Consider the following 16400-nt stretch of genomic DNA (forward strand, 5'->3'; position numbering starts at 1 on the left):
ACACAGCCCGACGCGGGGCTCAAACCCGCGAACCGTGAGATCGTGACCTGAGCCGAAGTCGGACACTCAACCGACTGAGCCACCCAGGCGCCCCAAGGGTCTTGGCTATTTTAAATAATACTGCAGTGGACATAAGGGTGCAGATATCTCTTTAGCACAGTGGTTTCATTTCCTTTGGATGTATACCCAGAAGTAGAGTTACTAGATCATATATGGTAGTTCTATTTTTAATTTTATTCCGGAGACAGAGCGCGAGCAGAGGAGAGGGATGGAGGAGAGAGAGAGAATCTTAAGCAGGCTCCATACTCAGTGTGGAGTCCAGCGCGTGGCTAGACCTGACCTGAAATCAAGAGTCAGACGCTCAACCAACTGAGCCACCCAGGCCTTCCCCCCTGCTTTTTAAAGTAAACTCTATGCCTAATGTGGGACTTGAATTCATGACCCTAAGATTAAGAGTTGCAACCTCTACCCACTGAGCCAGCCAAGCACCCCTATAAGGGGGAAATCTTAACCCAATGGATCATAACTCTTCCCTGCTTAAACCCTTTCTTGAACCTTATTTCTGTCTCTCTCTTTTCTTTTTTGGCTTTGCAGCCTCTTTCCTTCCAGTGCCAGGGGCCTTTAATAGTTCCCGTACCTGGAAATCTTTTAAACCTCACTGTTTTAAACCTCTACTTATCCTTCAGGTTGTGGGTACTTTTCCTTTAGAGCTCTTATCATAGCATGTAATTACAAATTTGTGAGCATTTGTGGGTATCCCACCAGACTTTAAGCCCATGAGGGCACAGAACGTATCTTGTTCCTTGGCTGTTATATTCCCATTGCCTGACACAGAGTAAGCAATAACTAAAGACCTACTGAAGGAAGAAATAAAGCTCAGAAAATTAAATATCTTACCTAATGTCACAATAGGTGTTACTTCTACTAAATACAAGCTCCATGAGGGCAGGATTTTTGGTTCCTTTTTCAGTGCTGTAGCCTTGGCATCTTCAACAGCACCTGGCTCATCGTAGTATTTGTTGAATGTTGATTGCGTTTGAATGTGATTCCAAAGAGTTCTTATCCAAATCCAGAACTTTCCCCCTTTCGCCAAATCTGTCTGAAAATGGGGATTTGGAATTAACCAGTTTCTTTGTATAGTAGAGAAATCTGAGACTTGCTGTTGTGATTCAGTAAGGTGGCTTTGCTTTCTCTGTGTACAGGTCTTAAAGGGCATCCAAATGTCATCAGACAAACAACAGTATCTCTTCTACATCCTGTATACCCCTTTTTATAAGCTGCCAAGCTAGATATTGATGTCATCCATCCTGCCTCTTTTTTTAAATCCCCTGAATAACATGTTGAATAACCATGAGATGAATTCCTTTACCAACTTTTCTTTAACCATTTACAGACTTAGCAGTATATTTTCTCCCCAGAATTCACGTACATGGCCAACCAGAAACATTTTAATGATCCATTAAAAAGTAATTTCATGTTTAAGGGACCAGAAACTCAGGTGTTATTTTGGTGTTTTTTAAAATTCCACTCAATGGTATTTTTTTTTTTTATTCTACTCAATATATTTCTGTCTTGAAGATCTTCAGATTTGTTGAATATTTTCCTCATTGACCAAAGTCTTAGTGTTAAGATAGGACAATGCACATGTTTGTGCTTCATCTTGCCCTTTGCATTTTCAGAGAGCTTGGGAGTCATACCACATTACCATGGATTCTTTATTTATTATAGTTGCCACCTTTAGTCCTGAAGTCAAGTCGTAGTTTGAGGTCCATAATGGTTTGTACAGAGGGTATATGTCAGTGTGGAAGTCCCAGTGTGTGATGGCAGCCCTGTCAGGCTTCTCCCTCTCTTGGAAAAACTGTTTTCAGAGATTGAGAATTGAGGGGGAGAAAATGGTGTCTTGTTTTTGGTGACAGGTCTGGATCTGGGAGGTAGAGCCTGCCATGGGAAGACCTGGTTTCTACTCTTGAAGCTGCGGTATTATTTTGGGCAAGTGCTGGGCTTGGAGACTGTGTTCCTCTTCATCATTGAAATCATGTTGCTCTCTTCTACCTTTAAAAGCTATGATGGGGGCGCCTGGATGGCTCAGTCGGTTAAGCGTCCGACTTCGGCTCAGGTCATGATCTCACGGTCTGTGAGTTCGAGCCCCGTGTCGGGCTCTGTGCTGACAGCTCAGAGCCTGGAGCCCGTTTCAGATTCTGTGTCTCCCTCTCTCTCTGACCCTCCCCTGTTCATGCTCTGTCTCTCTCTGTCTCAAAAATAAATAAACGTAAAAAAAAATTTTTTTAAAGCTATGATGTATCTCTAGCATGCTAATTCCTTTAATTGAGAAATAGATCCACTCCAAGTTAATTGTAAGTTCTGATTTTGAATAATCTTGTGGATATAGCCAGAGCTATTTGATCATCAGACAGTGTGGGGCAGCATGCTCTGTTTAATGGCCTCAGAAATAGAGGAACTCTGAAATTAGAAGAATTAGGGGTGCCTGGGTGGCTCAGTTGGTTAAGTATGCTACTTTTGATCTCAGCTCAGGTTTTGATCTCAAGGTTATGAGTTCAAACCCATGTTGGGCTCTGAGCTGGTCATGAAGCCTATTTAAAAAAAATTAGTAACACATTCGTGTGTGTGTGTGTGTGTTTTAAATCCATTAAACTCTTACTTAGAATTTTTTTTCTGCTCATTTGTAGGTACTAAAAGTTCTGGTACCCTTTGAATGGAACACATTACTTTGACATGTAAACAAAATGAGTGGACCCCACATTGTTCTTTCAAGATTGCAGAGTACCTTATTGATATTTCTAAAAGAAGCATTTAGTTCATGAAGTCCAAAGAGATTCAGTGAGTTTAGAAAACCAGGGTGGTGAGTCTGGTCTTTACAAATTGAGTGTGATAGAACCTTACAGAAAAAAGAGGAGTTTTTATTTCCTCAGTTTTATTTCAGATCTACAACTTAAAAAATTTTTTTTAATGTTTATTTTTGAGAGAGAAAGCGCGTGTGCAAGAGCATGAGCAGGGGAGGGGCAGAGAGAGAGAGAGAGAGAGAGACAGACAGACAGACAGACAGAATCTGAAGCAGGCTCCAGGCTCTGAGCTGTCAACACAGAGCCGGATGTGGGGCTTGAACTCACAGACCATGAGATCGTGTCCTGAGCCCAAGTTGGATGCTCAACCGACCGAGCCATTCAGGCACCCCTCAGATCTGCAATTTTTTAGAAGCCTCAGTCATGCAGCATTGTTCTAGTTGGGGAACTGATCCCTAAACTATATGCTGATATGTGCAAGTCTTGGCCAAAATTGGAGTTTCACAGAACGGGAATGACACGCTTCCCTTTTTATTCTCCTCTGCCTTAGGATCCTGTCACCACTTTGAGAAGATTAGACAAAAACTCTTTGCAGTTTATTTTCTTTTTGAACAAGTTACATTACGAAGGGACTTTTAAGCTACAAGAAGAAAGGCTCCCTCTTTGTTAGAAGCAGCAGTGTGCAGTTTCAACTTGTCCTGGACTTCCTCGGAGATGTTTTAAGATCCGGTGTAAACTTGCTGTGGTTTGCCTTTGGGCATCAAACTGTTTAGCTTGGCTCTGTTATATCTGTAATTGCTGCATTTTAATAATTGCCCAATATTCTTGTCAGCAATTTGCAGTCTATATTTTTAATAGAACGTTTTGCCTTTCTTTTCCCCAGGTTCATTCAGACCTGGTTTAAGCCCCTGGATTAATTCTCACAGTCCCATAGACCCTCTGCAGCTGTGGGTAGGGGGTGACACATGCTCATTAAATATTCCCACAAGCCTTGTGCTGGTTATAGTTTATGTGCTCCATAAAAACCCTCTGGGAAGCCATCTTCTCCTCAGATCTCCTTACAGGCTTTGCTTTGCAAAAATTGCCCTTAGCATTTGCTCAAATAACATATTCTTCTGGAGAGAGTTTTCCTTATCAATCCATTCAGGAAATTTAATTTTTTGAAGGGAAAAAATAGGGACAAATTCTTTGCCGTGATTGACTTTTTAAGTTCACGGAGGAGACTTCCATTTCATCTGAGGTGAATGTGGAATTATGGTGACAGCAGTGTTGGATTCAGGGGATGATTGAAGTCAATTTCATGGCTTCCAAAATTACCTAATTTAGTCAGTTTTGAGACAGACCGTTGTGTCACAATGACTTGTGCCTCTACTTGACTGGCAATTTTGTTCTTTTAGTGATTCTATTCTTTAGCTTCTCTCCTTTTTGTGTCTGTTAAAGTGTTCATTTTTCAGTAAACAAAAGATTAAACTGGTTTTTACAGTAGCTAAGGATTATATTAATAACCACACCCGAATTTCTCCACTGTATCGAGGTATAAAAATCCCTCAAAAGTAATGCACAGGTAGCATTTATTGATTGCTTATTATGTGCTCTGCGCTGTTCTAAGCTTTACACACACACACACACACACACACACACACACACACACAATCCTCACAATAGCCCATATGATAGGCTTATGCATGCAGAATAATCTACCCAGCATAACCCATTTGGTAGGTGACAGAGTAAATTCATACCTAGGCAGGCTTTTAACGGTTACCATAATCCATGTTCTATTCATACTGGGCTTTTAATCACTCTCTCTCTCTCTCTCTCTCTTTTTTTTTTTTAACGTTTATTCATTTATTTTTGAGAGAGAAAGCACAAGAAGGGGAGGGGCAGAGAGAGAGGCAGAGAGAGAGAGAGAATCCCAAGCAGGCTTCGCACTGTCAGCCCAGAGCTCGATGTGGGGTTCCATCTTAAGAACCCTGAGATTATGACCTGAGCCAAAATCAGGAGTTGGACGCTTAACTGACTGAGCCACCCAGGAGCCTCTTTGTAATCACAATATTACATCAAAATTGAACAACCGTACCTCCTGCATATATAACAGTTTAGTTTCAAGGCATACATAAATAATTCTCTTTGATATTAGGACCTGATTGTTATTATTTCTGGATAGGTAATACCTGCAATACCCCAATGGTACAAAACTCAAATGAGAATCAGTAAAAAGGCTCCTGTGCTCTCCCACCTCTGTCCCCAATCGACCTCTTTCCCTCCTTCTCACAGGCAGTTAGTTTACTACTGAAAAGAGCCATTTTAAATATCTTTTCTCGAACACTTGATTCCATGAACTAAGATCACTTAATTAGAAACTCATTTTGCCGTTATCTTTTTATATTTTTGTACTGTATCTACAAGTACCCAAACTGGCTTTATCTGTGAAGTTAGCAAGCTGGTTCTGTAGATAGTATTTCCTGCGTGAGGGTAACAAAGCTGTAGTCCCCAGCTATTCGAATTGGTTCCTGAAAACTCCATGATCTTATCTGCTCAGCACCTAGATCAGGCAGGGTCTTTGTGCTTTTAGCCATGCCCTTACACAGTGCCTGGAACATAGTAGGTGCTCAATAAATGCTTGTTGAATCGAACAACTTCTGTGGGTTGTGCCAGGATATAGGGCTGGAGAATATATTTGGTGCTTCTAAATGAGGTAATCTTTAGGGCCATAGGAGGGATATTCAAGTTAAACAAACCACCATAAAACTTGTTCTTCAAGGCTCTGGTTAGCATAAGGTTAGAAAGGACCTCTGGATCCTCTGGTCCAGTAATCAGAGAGAGAGTCTCAGAGGGGATTGAGAGACAGGGAAGACTTTCCTCCTATTAAAATGTTGTCAGACAGTTGACATGAGAATCTCTCCTTTTGATGGTTCTTTTTTTTTTTTTTTTTAAGATTTGTTATTAATGTATCTTAATTTGATGCTTGTAATGACTCTGTCATTATAACAACAGATTGAGTCTCTGATCAGAGTTCTTTGTATTTCCTTGTTGACACTAGGAAATTCATATATCAAGTGTCATTGATTACTTTGGTGCCACAGCGTAACTGGTAATATTCTATTGTAGATGCACCTTGATTTTCTTCTGTATTCCTGAAAATATTATATAAAACCAAAGGTTTAAAGTGTCTGGGGCACCTGGCTGGCTCAGTCAGTGGAGTGTGCAACTCTTGATCTCAGGGTTGCAGGTTTGAGCCCCATGTTGGGTGGAGAGATTACTTAAAAAAAAAGGGGGGGGGTCAAAAATAAGCATTTCTTTATAAAAGTATTTACTTTAAAAATCTTTATTAGGTAATTAGCACCCCCCAATTCAGTTCCTGGAGTGCTGTCTAAGCATGTTTTAAGATAAATTTATCTTACACCCTTTAGAAATTCTTTTATTATTATTATTTACTTATTTAAAAACATTTTTTTAGGGGTGCCTGGGTGGCTCAGTCAGTTGAGCATTGGACTTCAGCTCAGGTCACGATCTTGTGGTCCATGAGTTCGAGCCCCACATCGGGCTCTGGGCTGATGGCTCAGAGCCTGGAGCCTGCTTCTGATTCTGTGTCTCCCTCTCTCTCTGCCCCTCCCCCGTTCATGCTCTGGCTCTCTCTGTCTCAAAAATAAATTAAAAAAAAAAAAGTTAAAAAAAAAACAAAAAACATTTTTTTAATGTTTATTTTTGAAGGAAAGAGAGAACCTGAGCAGGGGGAGGGGCGAAGAGAGAGGGAGACACAGAATCCAAAATGGGCTCCAGGCTCTGAGCTGTCAGCAGCAGAACCCAGCGAGGGGCTTGAATTCACAAACTGCGAGATCATGACCTGAGCTAAAGTCGGTCGCTTAACGGACTGAGCCACCCAGGTGCCCCAAATGCTTTTTTTTTTAATGTTTATTTATTTATTTTGAGAGAGAGATCAAGAAAGAGCATGCACATGCCCAGGAGGGGCAGAGAGAGAGAGTGAGGAAAGAGGGAGAGAAAATCCCAATTGACTCGGGGCTTAATCCCACAAACCGTGAGATCATTACCTGAGCTGAAATCAAGACTCAGACACTCAACCGACTGAGCCACCCAGGCACTCTTAGAAATTGTTCATTTCACTTTAATGTGTTTTTGAAAAGGTGTTTCTGCGTTAAGTTTTCTTCTTGAAATATGTTTATTTTTACAGGCAATTTGAAAATTGGAAAGAAGGATTTTTTAAGGCCACTTCTGATTTGCAAAGTCTGTCTACAATCTGAAGAAGTCTCGGCTGAGGGTGACTAAATGGGGCACGCTTCTGGAGAAATCAAAATGGCTTCTTACTATGTGATTGCCATGTTTGCCTTGCTGAGTTCCTGTGTAGCCACTGCCGGTGAGTTGTATAATATAGGTTGCAGGCTCATTATTCTTCTGGGTATATTTTTCCTCAGTCTCTTCAGTTTGGAAAAATTTAGGAAATGTGATGCTTATGCAAAACGTATTTATGTTCTTCGAGGAAATAAAATATTTGACCACAGATTACATAGTATGTTTGCCTGTGTTACATTTTACTAGACTGGTGCTAGACATTCTCATGTTCGTGATGTAGATACCTAACTAACCATCAGTGGTGAGATAGGTAGAGAACAAATATGCTAATGTTTAAACCTGCTTCATTTTGTTACATGCATAGATTACATTTCTTTTCTTGTCCTAAATGAAAATTTCAAGAAAGCCTTTTTGTTCTTTATCATAAAATAAATAGATCTTGTAGATAGAGGTGACATTCCATCTCTGCAGAGATGCTTAGGAGGTTATTAATTTTGTCTATTCAGATATTTTAATGTGTAACTTTAGGAAAAGTACAGAACTGTGCTTCCTGGAGGCCATCAGAGTATGAGATTGGAGATAAGAAGAAACAAAAGATTTGGTGGGAACATTGTCGCTTCAGTAAGAGTATTAGATCCCCCACGCCAACATCTTAGCGTTCCCAGTCAGGGTTACTTAACAAATTTGGAAGCTTAATTTGCCCTATTTTGTGGTAATTTGCTTTGTGTCTGTTCTATAATGAGCTACATGAAAGAATTTGTTGGACCAGTTCTGTGAAGTGGCTGGTCTCCACAAGAGTACATGCATTAACTTGGAAAATGATTAGCCTCTTGGTTTTGGCTATTGAATTCACCTACAGATGAGATGATAGTGATCATAATAATAACCATTTATTGAGTGTGCACTACAGCCAGGCACAGGGCTAAACAGTTACAGGATATAACAGTGAATAAGGATGTTATTTCATGAGCTCTCTTAATCACAACTGTAAGGTAGGTAGGATTATTTTGTCCCATTTTACAGTTGATGAAATGAGGTATGGAGTGATTAAATAATGGGCACAGCATCGTGCTGCTGGGAAGTGGAGGAGCCAGGTTTTACCTCTATGCTCTTATCCTCTGTGCTCTACTGAAGAAGCCAGTAAGAAGCTGTTAAGGCTCCAGTAGACTCAGACCGGGAGTCATTTGGAGGCACAGGCTGAGTGAAAGTCAGTTTGTAGAACTTGGTTTATGGGATTGGACAGCGGATTGTCCCTCTTGTTGCAAATACCTTGGGAGAAAGTTGCTAGTTTTTTTGTTTTGTTTTTTAAATGATGGTGTGAATTTGAACTGCCCACTCTCTGTCAGCAGTTTCATTTTGCCTCATGATTGAAGAGTTATTTGTCTTTTAGCCTCTATGTCAAAATTGATCTTAATTAAAATTTAATTGAAAAGTAGTAGCGAGAGAGAGAGGGAGGGAGGGAGGGAGGGAGAGATGGCTTGATTGAAAATGTGCCTTTAAAAAAAAAAGTGTTGTTTTGATGACAAGAGGTATAATCATACCTGGTGGGTTTGAGGCAGAATTTTCTGCTTTCACTGATGCCTGGAACAGACTGAAAAACATAACTGAAGAAGATACTTCATGGGAAAGTGGTGAGTTTGATGACTCTGTATAACCTTGATGTATTAGATAATGAATCAGTTTTGGTTAAGACCTTCCTTTTTCTTCCAGGCCATCGGTAAAATATTTTTTTGAATTGTATACATAATAAAAATTTTGCTGAGAATTACAGTAAAATTGAAGGTATAGTAGAGTTACAAATTTTGTAGCAACCTGAAGCAAGTGATTAATGGTAGAGGTAGAGATACCTTTTTTTAATGCTAAATTTTTATTGAAATACAGTTTACATAGAGAAATGTACACATGAAGTGTGTAGCTCAGTATATTTTCACAAACTGAACACAACTACGTGAATAGCACTAGAGGTGCCTTTTTGAACAAACTATTGCCTAAACGAATGAATAAGAAGGAAGAAATGTTTTGTATATACTGATAGCCAGTAAATCACATATTCACTGAGTCCTTCTAAGTGCAAAGCACAGCACTGGTCACTTAGGGTCATACAAAGGAATGTTAAGATTCATCCCTTCCTTTGAATCATTTGTACTTTAGGTATATAAAATAAAACCATACAACAAAATAATCAGTATATGGTGAATACCAAATAAAAGCCAAAAGACCTCAGAGAGGTCAGAAGGGGAAGCCCTGGTGGATTGGAGCAGCTAGGGAGAGCTTTGTGGATGTGCGGATGTGCTCCATCTTTTTTTTGTTTTTTGTTTTTTGAGAGAAAGGGAGAGAGTGTGTGCATGCGTGAATGTGCAGGAGAGGGACAGAGAAAATCTTTTTTAAAAATGTTTTTTATTTTTTATTTTTGAGAGAGGGCACAAGTGGGGGAGGGGCAGAGAGAAAGGGGGACAAAGGATCTGAAACGGGCTCTGTGCAGACAGCAGTGAGCCCAAAGTAGGGCTGGAACTCAGAACTATGAAATCACGGGATCGTGACCTGAGCTGAAGTCGGACACTCAACTGACTGAGCCACTGAGGTGCCCCAAGAGAGAGAATTTAAAGCTGGCTCCATATCCAGCATGGAGCCTGACCCAGAATTTGATCTCATGACCATGAGATCATGACCTGAGCCAAAATCAAGAGTCGGACGCTTAGGGACTCCTGGGTGGCTCAGTCAGTTAAGCATCTGACTCTTGGTTTTGGTTCAGGTCAGGATCTTACAGTTCCTGAGATCAAGCTCTGTGTCAGGTTCTGGGCTGACAAGGTGGAACCTGCTTGGGATTCTTTCTCTTTCTCTCTCTCAAAATAAATAAATAAACATTAAAAAAAAAAAAAAGAGTTGGACGTTTAACTGAGTCACCCAGGTGCCCTGATGTGCTCGATCTAGAACTCTGTTTTGAAGGCCAGTCAGAATCTAAAAAGACAAAGGCACGGGGTTGACCAGATGGGGGGAACCATGCCTAGCATGATACATGGCACATAAGAGCTCGATGTGTTTTTAAAGGGTGGATGACCTGGAGAAGTGGTACGGGAACATAGCAGGAGGTCTTTTTGGAAGGAGGGATGGGAGTAGATTGTGGAGGGCCTTAAATGTCAGAGCGAGGCTTGTGGTTTTCATTTTGAGGTTTGGATTCTCTCTTTTTCCATTCCCATGTAGCCAAAGATATATACTGTTTAATCTTAGAATTCAAACTGTGGCTTCAGAAAGTGAGGCTGAGAATATGGTTTCATTAGCTTCAAAGACAAAACTGATTAGCATATAGGCCAATAATTTATCAAGGGCTTGCTTTCTGCTAGCTAATTTCTTTTGTCTTTATAAGAAACCCTATGAAGTGGGTGTTAGTATTATCCTAATTTGCATTTTACAAATGAGGAAACTGAGACTCAATTTGGTTAGTAATTGTATGAAGACCCATAACTAATAAGTGACAGAACTGGGACTTGAACTGAACTCGGGCAGTTTGCTCTAGAATCCAGCCCATCCAATATTCCACTGGTACCTCTGTGTAGGAGCCACCAACGAGTCATCCTGGGACAAGGTTAAACTTTCAACTTAGAAGAGATATCTAAATCATCAGAATGGAAGGACCCTCAAATAATGGGTCATCTTTATTTGCGTTCTTATTTCACTGACATGACTGTAAAGGTCTATTGTAGGGTTCTTGGTAGTGGAAGGGATAGTTAACCAGGGAGGGCAGAGAACAGCACAACACATAAAATGAACTCAAGTCAGGATACTACGCCTGTTCTAGCTCCATAGATTAGCCTGGGCCTTTAGTGAAAGCCTTTCCTTCTCTGCTGTGTTTGAGGGTGAAGGAGGCAAGGAAAGGCCAGCAAGCCGCCTCCTAGGGTTAGAGATTGCTTTGACAAAACTCATATTTTTCCTCCCCTCTCTTTTTCCTGGGTCATCTTACAGCACTGTGGGTAGGGAGGGCCTTGCTCTTGGTGAATAAGAGCTGTGTGAGGACCATTAAGCTTCCTGGTTAGAAATTATCTTAGGTTTTTGGCACCTTGTCTTAGGTTCTGCAGTCTCTCTAAGAAAAGTGGAAAGTTAAAAACATAAATGCTTGCTCCTGTGGGCTTAAGGCTAAGTTTTCAGTTTAAGAATTGTTCGACTACACATCTTTTGAAAATAATTAATTTCTCTCTCCGAGGCTTGCCAGAGTTAGATAGGGCTACGTTTCCAGGAGCCTTAATAATGAGAAAAAGAGGCACACGGAATTCAAGGAAATCAGTTTGGTTGGAAGGCATGGACTTGCCTGCAGTCCCCTGGCCCCTCGTGCCAGGTCCTAGGGCACTGCTGCGGTGCGCTCTGCAGACACCCTCCTCGCCTCAGTGCCAGCAGCATGTTGGTGGGACGGCTGTTTCCCTCTTTCCATTGTTGCCATTCCGTGCCTAGATGCATCTTTTTGGAGGCTTGTCCATGATCTGCTCACACATTTCTACGGAGCAAACATTTCTTTTCATCTCTACTGAGTGTACCTGGAGCTCCAGGTGTAGTCCACTGGACAATAGAGATGCTTTTATTTGGAGCTGTTTTCCTGCTGCTACTCTTTTTTTTTTTTTTTTTGAGAGAGAGTGATTGAGTGCAAGCAAGGGAGGGACAGAGAGGAGGAGAGAGAATCCTAAGCAGGCTCCTCATCAGGCTCTGCCCGATGGCAGGCTCAAACTCACAAACTGTGAGATCATGGCCTGAGCTGAAACTAAGAGTTGGACTCTTAACTGACTGAGCCACCCAGGCACACCTGGAGCTATTTTCCTGCTAAGAAAGCTCTGAACTCTTTGTGTCCATGGGACAGCAAGCAGAGAGATTAACTGGTTAATACTTAGTTTGGAATGGGACCAGCTGGCAGCCTTGTGGGGAGGCTAAACTATTGGTAATGTCATTTTATATTTATAGTTTTCAAATGCTCTTCTACATACTATTTCATTTGATTCCCGTAGTCCCTGGGGTAGGCAGGTATTGTTTTCTTTATTTCCAGAATAGGGATTATGGGACTCAGAGAAAGTAACTTAAAAGATGGTTTGATTCTTGGTCAGACCAGAACACAACACTCTTCTGCAGACAAGCTGCACCCAACAAGTCTTCTGGTCTTTATGTGGCATTACGCCCCTTAGCACCTCTTGAAACGGTGCTAGCTGGGCACTCTGCTTGGCGCTCTACACCTGTTGTTCATCTGATCCTTACAGAAGAAAAATGTAATATATAATGAGAGACAAATCAGTTAAAAATTTTTTTTTAAGTTTATTCATTTTTGAGAGCAAGAGAGACAGAGCATGAGTGGGTGAGGGGCAGAGAGTGAGGGAGACACAGAATCCAAAGCAGAGTCCAGGCTCAGAGCTGTCAACACGGAGCCCGACGTGGGGCTCAAACCCGCGAACCGCAACATCATGACCTGAGCCAAGGTCAGAGGTTTAACCAGCTGAGGCACCCCAAGACACAAATCAATTTTAATAAAAGTTAAAGTGGTCATTTTTATGCAGTCATACCAGTAGTAGCTGGCAGAGAGGCATCAACTCCAGAGTTCATGCTCTTTCCATTATGCTGTCCAGGAGGAGCAGCCATGCTTTCTCCTGGACTTGAGATGAATGCCCAAGGACTGCAGAGGTGGCTCTTCCACAGTTTTCTCCTCTCTGCCACCTGTGTGATCAGAGGCTGCAGCTCATAATGGCACACGGTGGGGAGAGTTCCAGTGGGGGCGACCACCAGAGCATATAGAGGGCAGAGGAGGGATAGACTTAAAGATCCAAAGCAAACCTGGCAAGGCCTTCTCTTGCTGATACTACGTCTCTGGACCCAGCTAGTTGATTTGGTCTGTGATTATTCTTGTTTTCGGGTTGTTATTATGACCACTTTTGAGTTTAATTCCTCTTTTGGATATCTAGGGAAAAAGATGTCAATTGTGATGCCAGCTTTCACCATGGTATGAACTTTCTATTTATCTTAAAGAGTAAAGAACTGTAATTAAAAGACCCAGAATGGAGAGAGTGACCTGTGTTTTATGTTGTGTTCTTTTTGGGGGTACCATGCCCACCCAAGCACGATGAGGTCCCCCCTGCTCCATGTTTTTGCACAGAAATGGTAAATGAACATGCATGTGCATGCACACACACAAAGCTGCAACACTTAGCAGTCGTCAAGTAAACAATGGATTTTTTCTCAAAGATTCCCTTACCCTGCATCTACTAGGGTGTGTGTGTTGGGGAGGGTGGGCAGGGTGGAATATGACATGATGTGCAATAAAACTTTTTTTTTCATTTGCAAAGATGGTTTACCAGCCGATAGTTGGGTGACTAGCTATGCATAGACTAAGAAAAATGTTCACCAGGAACACGAGTAAGATTGTACATAGGCTTGATGTCAGACAAGTGAATAGAACCCAGGTTTCTCCCTCCTTTGCATCCTTACCTTAAACTGTATAACTGCTGTGCTGCTTTATGGATTCTTGATTTATTGGGGTTATTTTAGGTCACTGGCAGTGGTCTGTTTTATAAACACTGATCAACATTTCCACCAGCACAGAGCTATCTGTATGTACCCACACAGCTGTTTGATTGCTCAGAGCCTACACTTTCACACACTGTGGATGTAGGAAATGAGGCTTTCTCAGCTTGTTTGCTTTGATAACTAATCTTTCATGCTCTGGGGCTACCTTGAATCATTGCTAGAGCTCTGAGCTCCGAGTGCTGGTTTTGGAAGCATTGTAGGATCAGGGAGTGTTCCAGGAAGGATTCCAACATGAGGCCTTCATTTAAGATGGCCCTGCACATGGGCATTGAGGTATTGAGGTGCTTGGCCCTCCTGGAAGATTGGCCCGGACTGCACAGCATCCCTGTGAGCTGCTGCTTGCTGACTTATGCTTTTTTTTTTTTTTTAAACCATTCTCTGCCAGAGTGGCCTAAAAAAAAAAAAAAGATTTATTCTGAAGTCCAGTATAGTCACATTTTTGTTCTCCGAGAGGACACTGTAAATCAGGCAGAATTCTAGAGGGCTTAAAAAATGCACTTGTTCTCAGAATGTTCCTTCCAGGGACCAGGCAGCAGGTGGTCTGGGGACTGAGGGCCAGCTATTCTCCTACCCTATCCTGCCAACTCATAGCAATCTTACCAAAAAAAAAAAAAAAAAAAAAAAAAAGAAGAAAGAAAGAAAGAAAGAAACAAACCCAAAACCCAAAAAACCTAGAGTATGGAAAATCTTAATGCCTTCGAAGGAAAATTGATTTTTCTTTTTAAGTTATTCTCTGTGTTGGCAGTGAAGGGAACTTTATAGTGAGAAGTTGTAGTTATGGCAGAAGGAAAGAGTTCCAGTGTAACTGCTTTAAGTTCTTTGCATTGCTTCCCTTTGTCCTCATATGTTTGGATGAGTTAGTCCTAGTCTAGATGATAGACTAGAACTGTAGGAGGAACAGCTCCCTTCCTGCTCTTCTGCCCCATCCAGGAGGATGCTAGGGTAGCCCTGCCTCCGGCCTCTGGGGAGAGCAGAGCACCAGCTTCCAGAGTTGCACCTGGACTGTTGTTTCCATCGGTGACGCACTGAGCTGCTATAGCACTTTGCTGTGCAAGTTTTCCCAGTGGGATGCGTCTGTGTGTGCGCTCTTGTTGCCGCATGGTGAAGCACAATGCCTGCTCCCACCTGCCCCTTTCTTTTGAATGAGAGGAGAGCACCATTGATCGTTTCACCTTTTCTTTTTTAATTTAAATTTTAATTTATTTTTAAATGTATCTCTACCTCAGACATAGGACTCAAACCCATGACCGTGAGATCAAGAGTCAGACGCTCCACTGACTGAGCCAGCCTGGCACCCCTCATTTCACCTTTTCATTCATCTTTTAAATAACTGCTGTGTTTGGATAAGGACATGTAGTCTGGTCAGTAAACTTGACCTGCCTAACCAAGCCTCATGTACTTTGCTAGCTTCTGAGGCACAGAAAGGGGAGAAGTTGGGTAGTGAAACAATGAGTTTTTTCTACCTCGTGACATGGTTGTTTCTTAAAGAGTTAACTGATTTATTTATTCAACAGGCATCTATTGAGCATTCTAGACACTATTCCAGGTGTGGGAGGTATAGCAGTGAACAAAATAGACAACAGTTGTTGTCCTTCTGAAGCTTACATTCTAGTGAGGAGAGACTGACCAGGAACAAAAGAATTATGCATAGGTTAGCAGGTTCAGTGGAGAAAAAGCAAAGGGGCTAGGGATTGTTAGTAAGGGACTACAGTTTAAAGTAAGGTGGATAGGGGCACGTGGCTGGCTCAGTCAGAAGAGCATGTGACTCTTGATCTTGGGGGTCGTGAGTTTGAGTCCCACATTGGATGTAGCTATTGTTAAGAATAAACTTAAAAAAATAAAGTAAGGTAGATAGGGAGCACCTCACTGGAAAGAGGATTTGAATAAAATTTTTGCAGAAGGTAAGCTAAGTGGCTATCTCGGGGGAAGGAGCCTTCTAGGTAGAAGGGAAAGCAAGTGCAAAGGTCCTGATGTGGCAGTTTGCCTGATGTGCTCAAGCAGAGGAGTAAGCAGGCCAGGCAGCTGCTAGAATGGAGAATCCAAGAGTTTACCAGGGGCAGGTGCAGGGCTGCGTATGCACCCTTGTTGTCCTTGTAAAGTCTTTTTTTTTTTTTTAATGTATATTTATTTTGAGAGAGAGAGTGTGAGCACAGGCGTGTGGCAGGGAGAGAGGGAGAGAGATTTCCAAACAGGCTCCTGGCTGTCAGCACAGAGCCCAACGAGGGGCTCGATCTCATGACCCTGAGATCATGACCTGAGCCGAAGCCAAGAGTTGGATGGTTAACTGACTGAGCCAACCAGGCGCTCCCATTGTAAAGTTTTTACTCTGAGTGAGACAGAACCACAGCATTTGAGCAGCAGAATGATATGATCTGAAGGATGTTTTAACAGGATCCTGTGGCTACTGTGTTGAGAATAAACTGTTGGGTGAAGGTGCATTTGGGGATTACCGATTGATGGCTATTGAGATATTTGAGCAAGAGTTTGACGGGGGCCAGGATCAGATTTTAGAAGGGAAGACCCTTGGGAGTGATATGCTCATGAAATTAAGAATGATTTTGTGATTTTTAGTTTTACTTTTTTCAAAGTTTATTTATTTTGAGAGAGAGAGAGGAAGCATGAGGGAAGGAGGGGCAGAGAGAGAGAGGGAGAAGGACAATCCCAAACACTGTCAGCACAGAGCCCAGTGTGGGGCTCAAACTCACAACCCGTGAGATCATGACTTGTGCTGAAACC

The 16400-nt window shown here is 41.9% G+C and overlaps 1 protein-coding gene across 3 annotated transcripts in view; it reads left to right on the top strand.

Annotated features, from left to right (window-relative positions):
- TGFBR3 (transforming growth factor beta receptor 3) overlaps positions 1–16400 on the top strand; it is a 207080-nt gene that overhangs the window by 19894 nt on the left and 170786 nt on the right. For all 3 annotated transcript variants that reach the window (XM_058716599.1, XM_058716601.1, XM_058716600.1), the window contains one exon: positions 6994–7176. In XM_058716599.1, the coding sequence (XP_058572582.1) occupies positions 7089–7176 (88 nt within the window). In that variant the 5' untranslated portion in view covers positions 6994–7088. The remainder of the gene's footprint in view (positions 1–6993; positions 7177–16400) is intronic.

This window comes from Neofelis nebulosa, chromosome 2 (genome assembly GCF_028018385.1).
Source record: "Neofelis nebulosa isolate mNeoNeb1 chromosome 2, mNeoNeb1.pri, whole genome shotgun sequence".
NCBI lineage: Eukaryota > Metazoa > Chordata > Mammalia > Carnivora > Felidae > Neofelis > Neofelis nebulosa.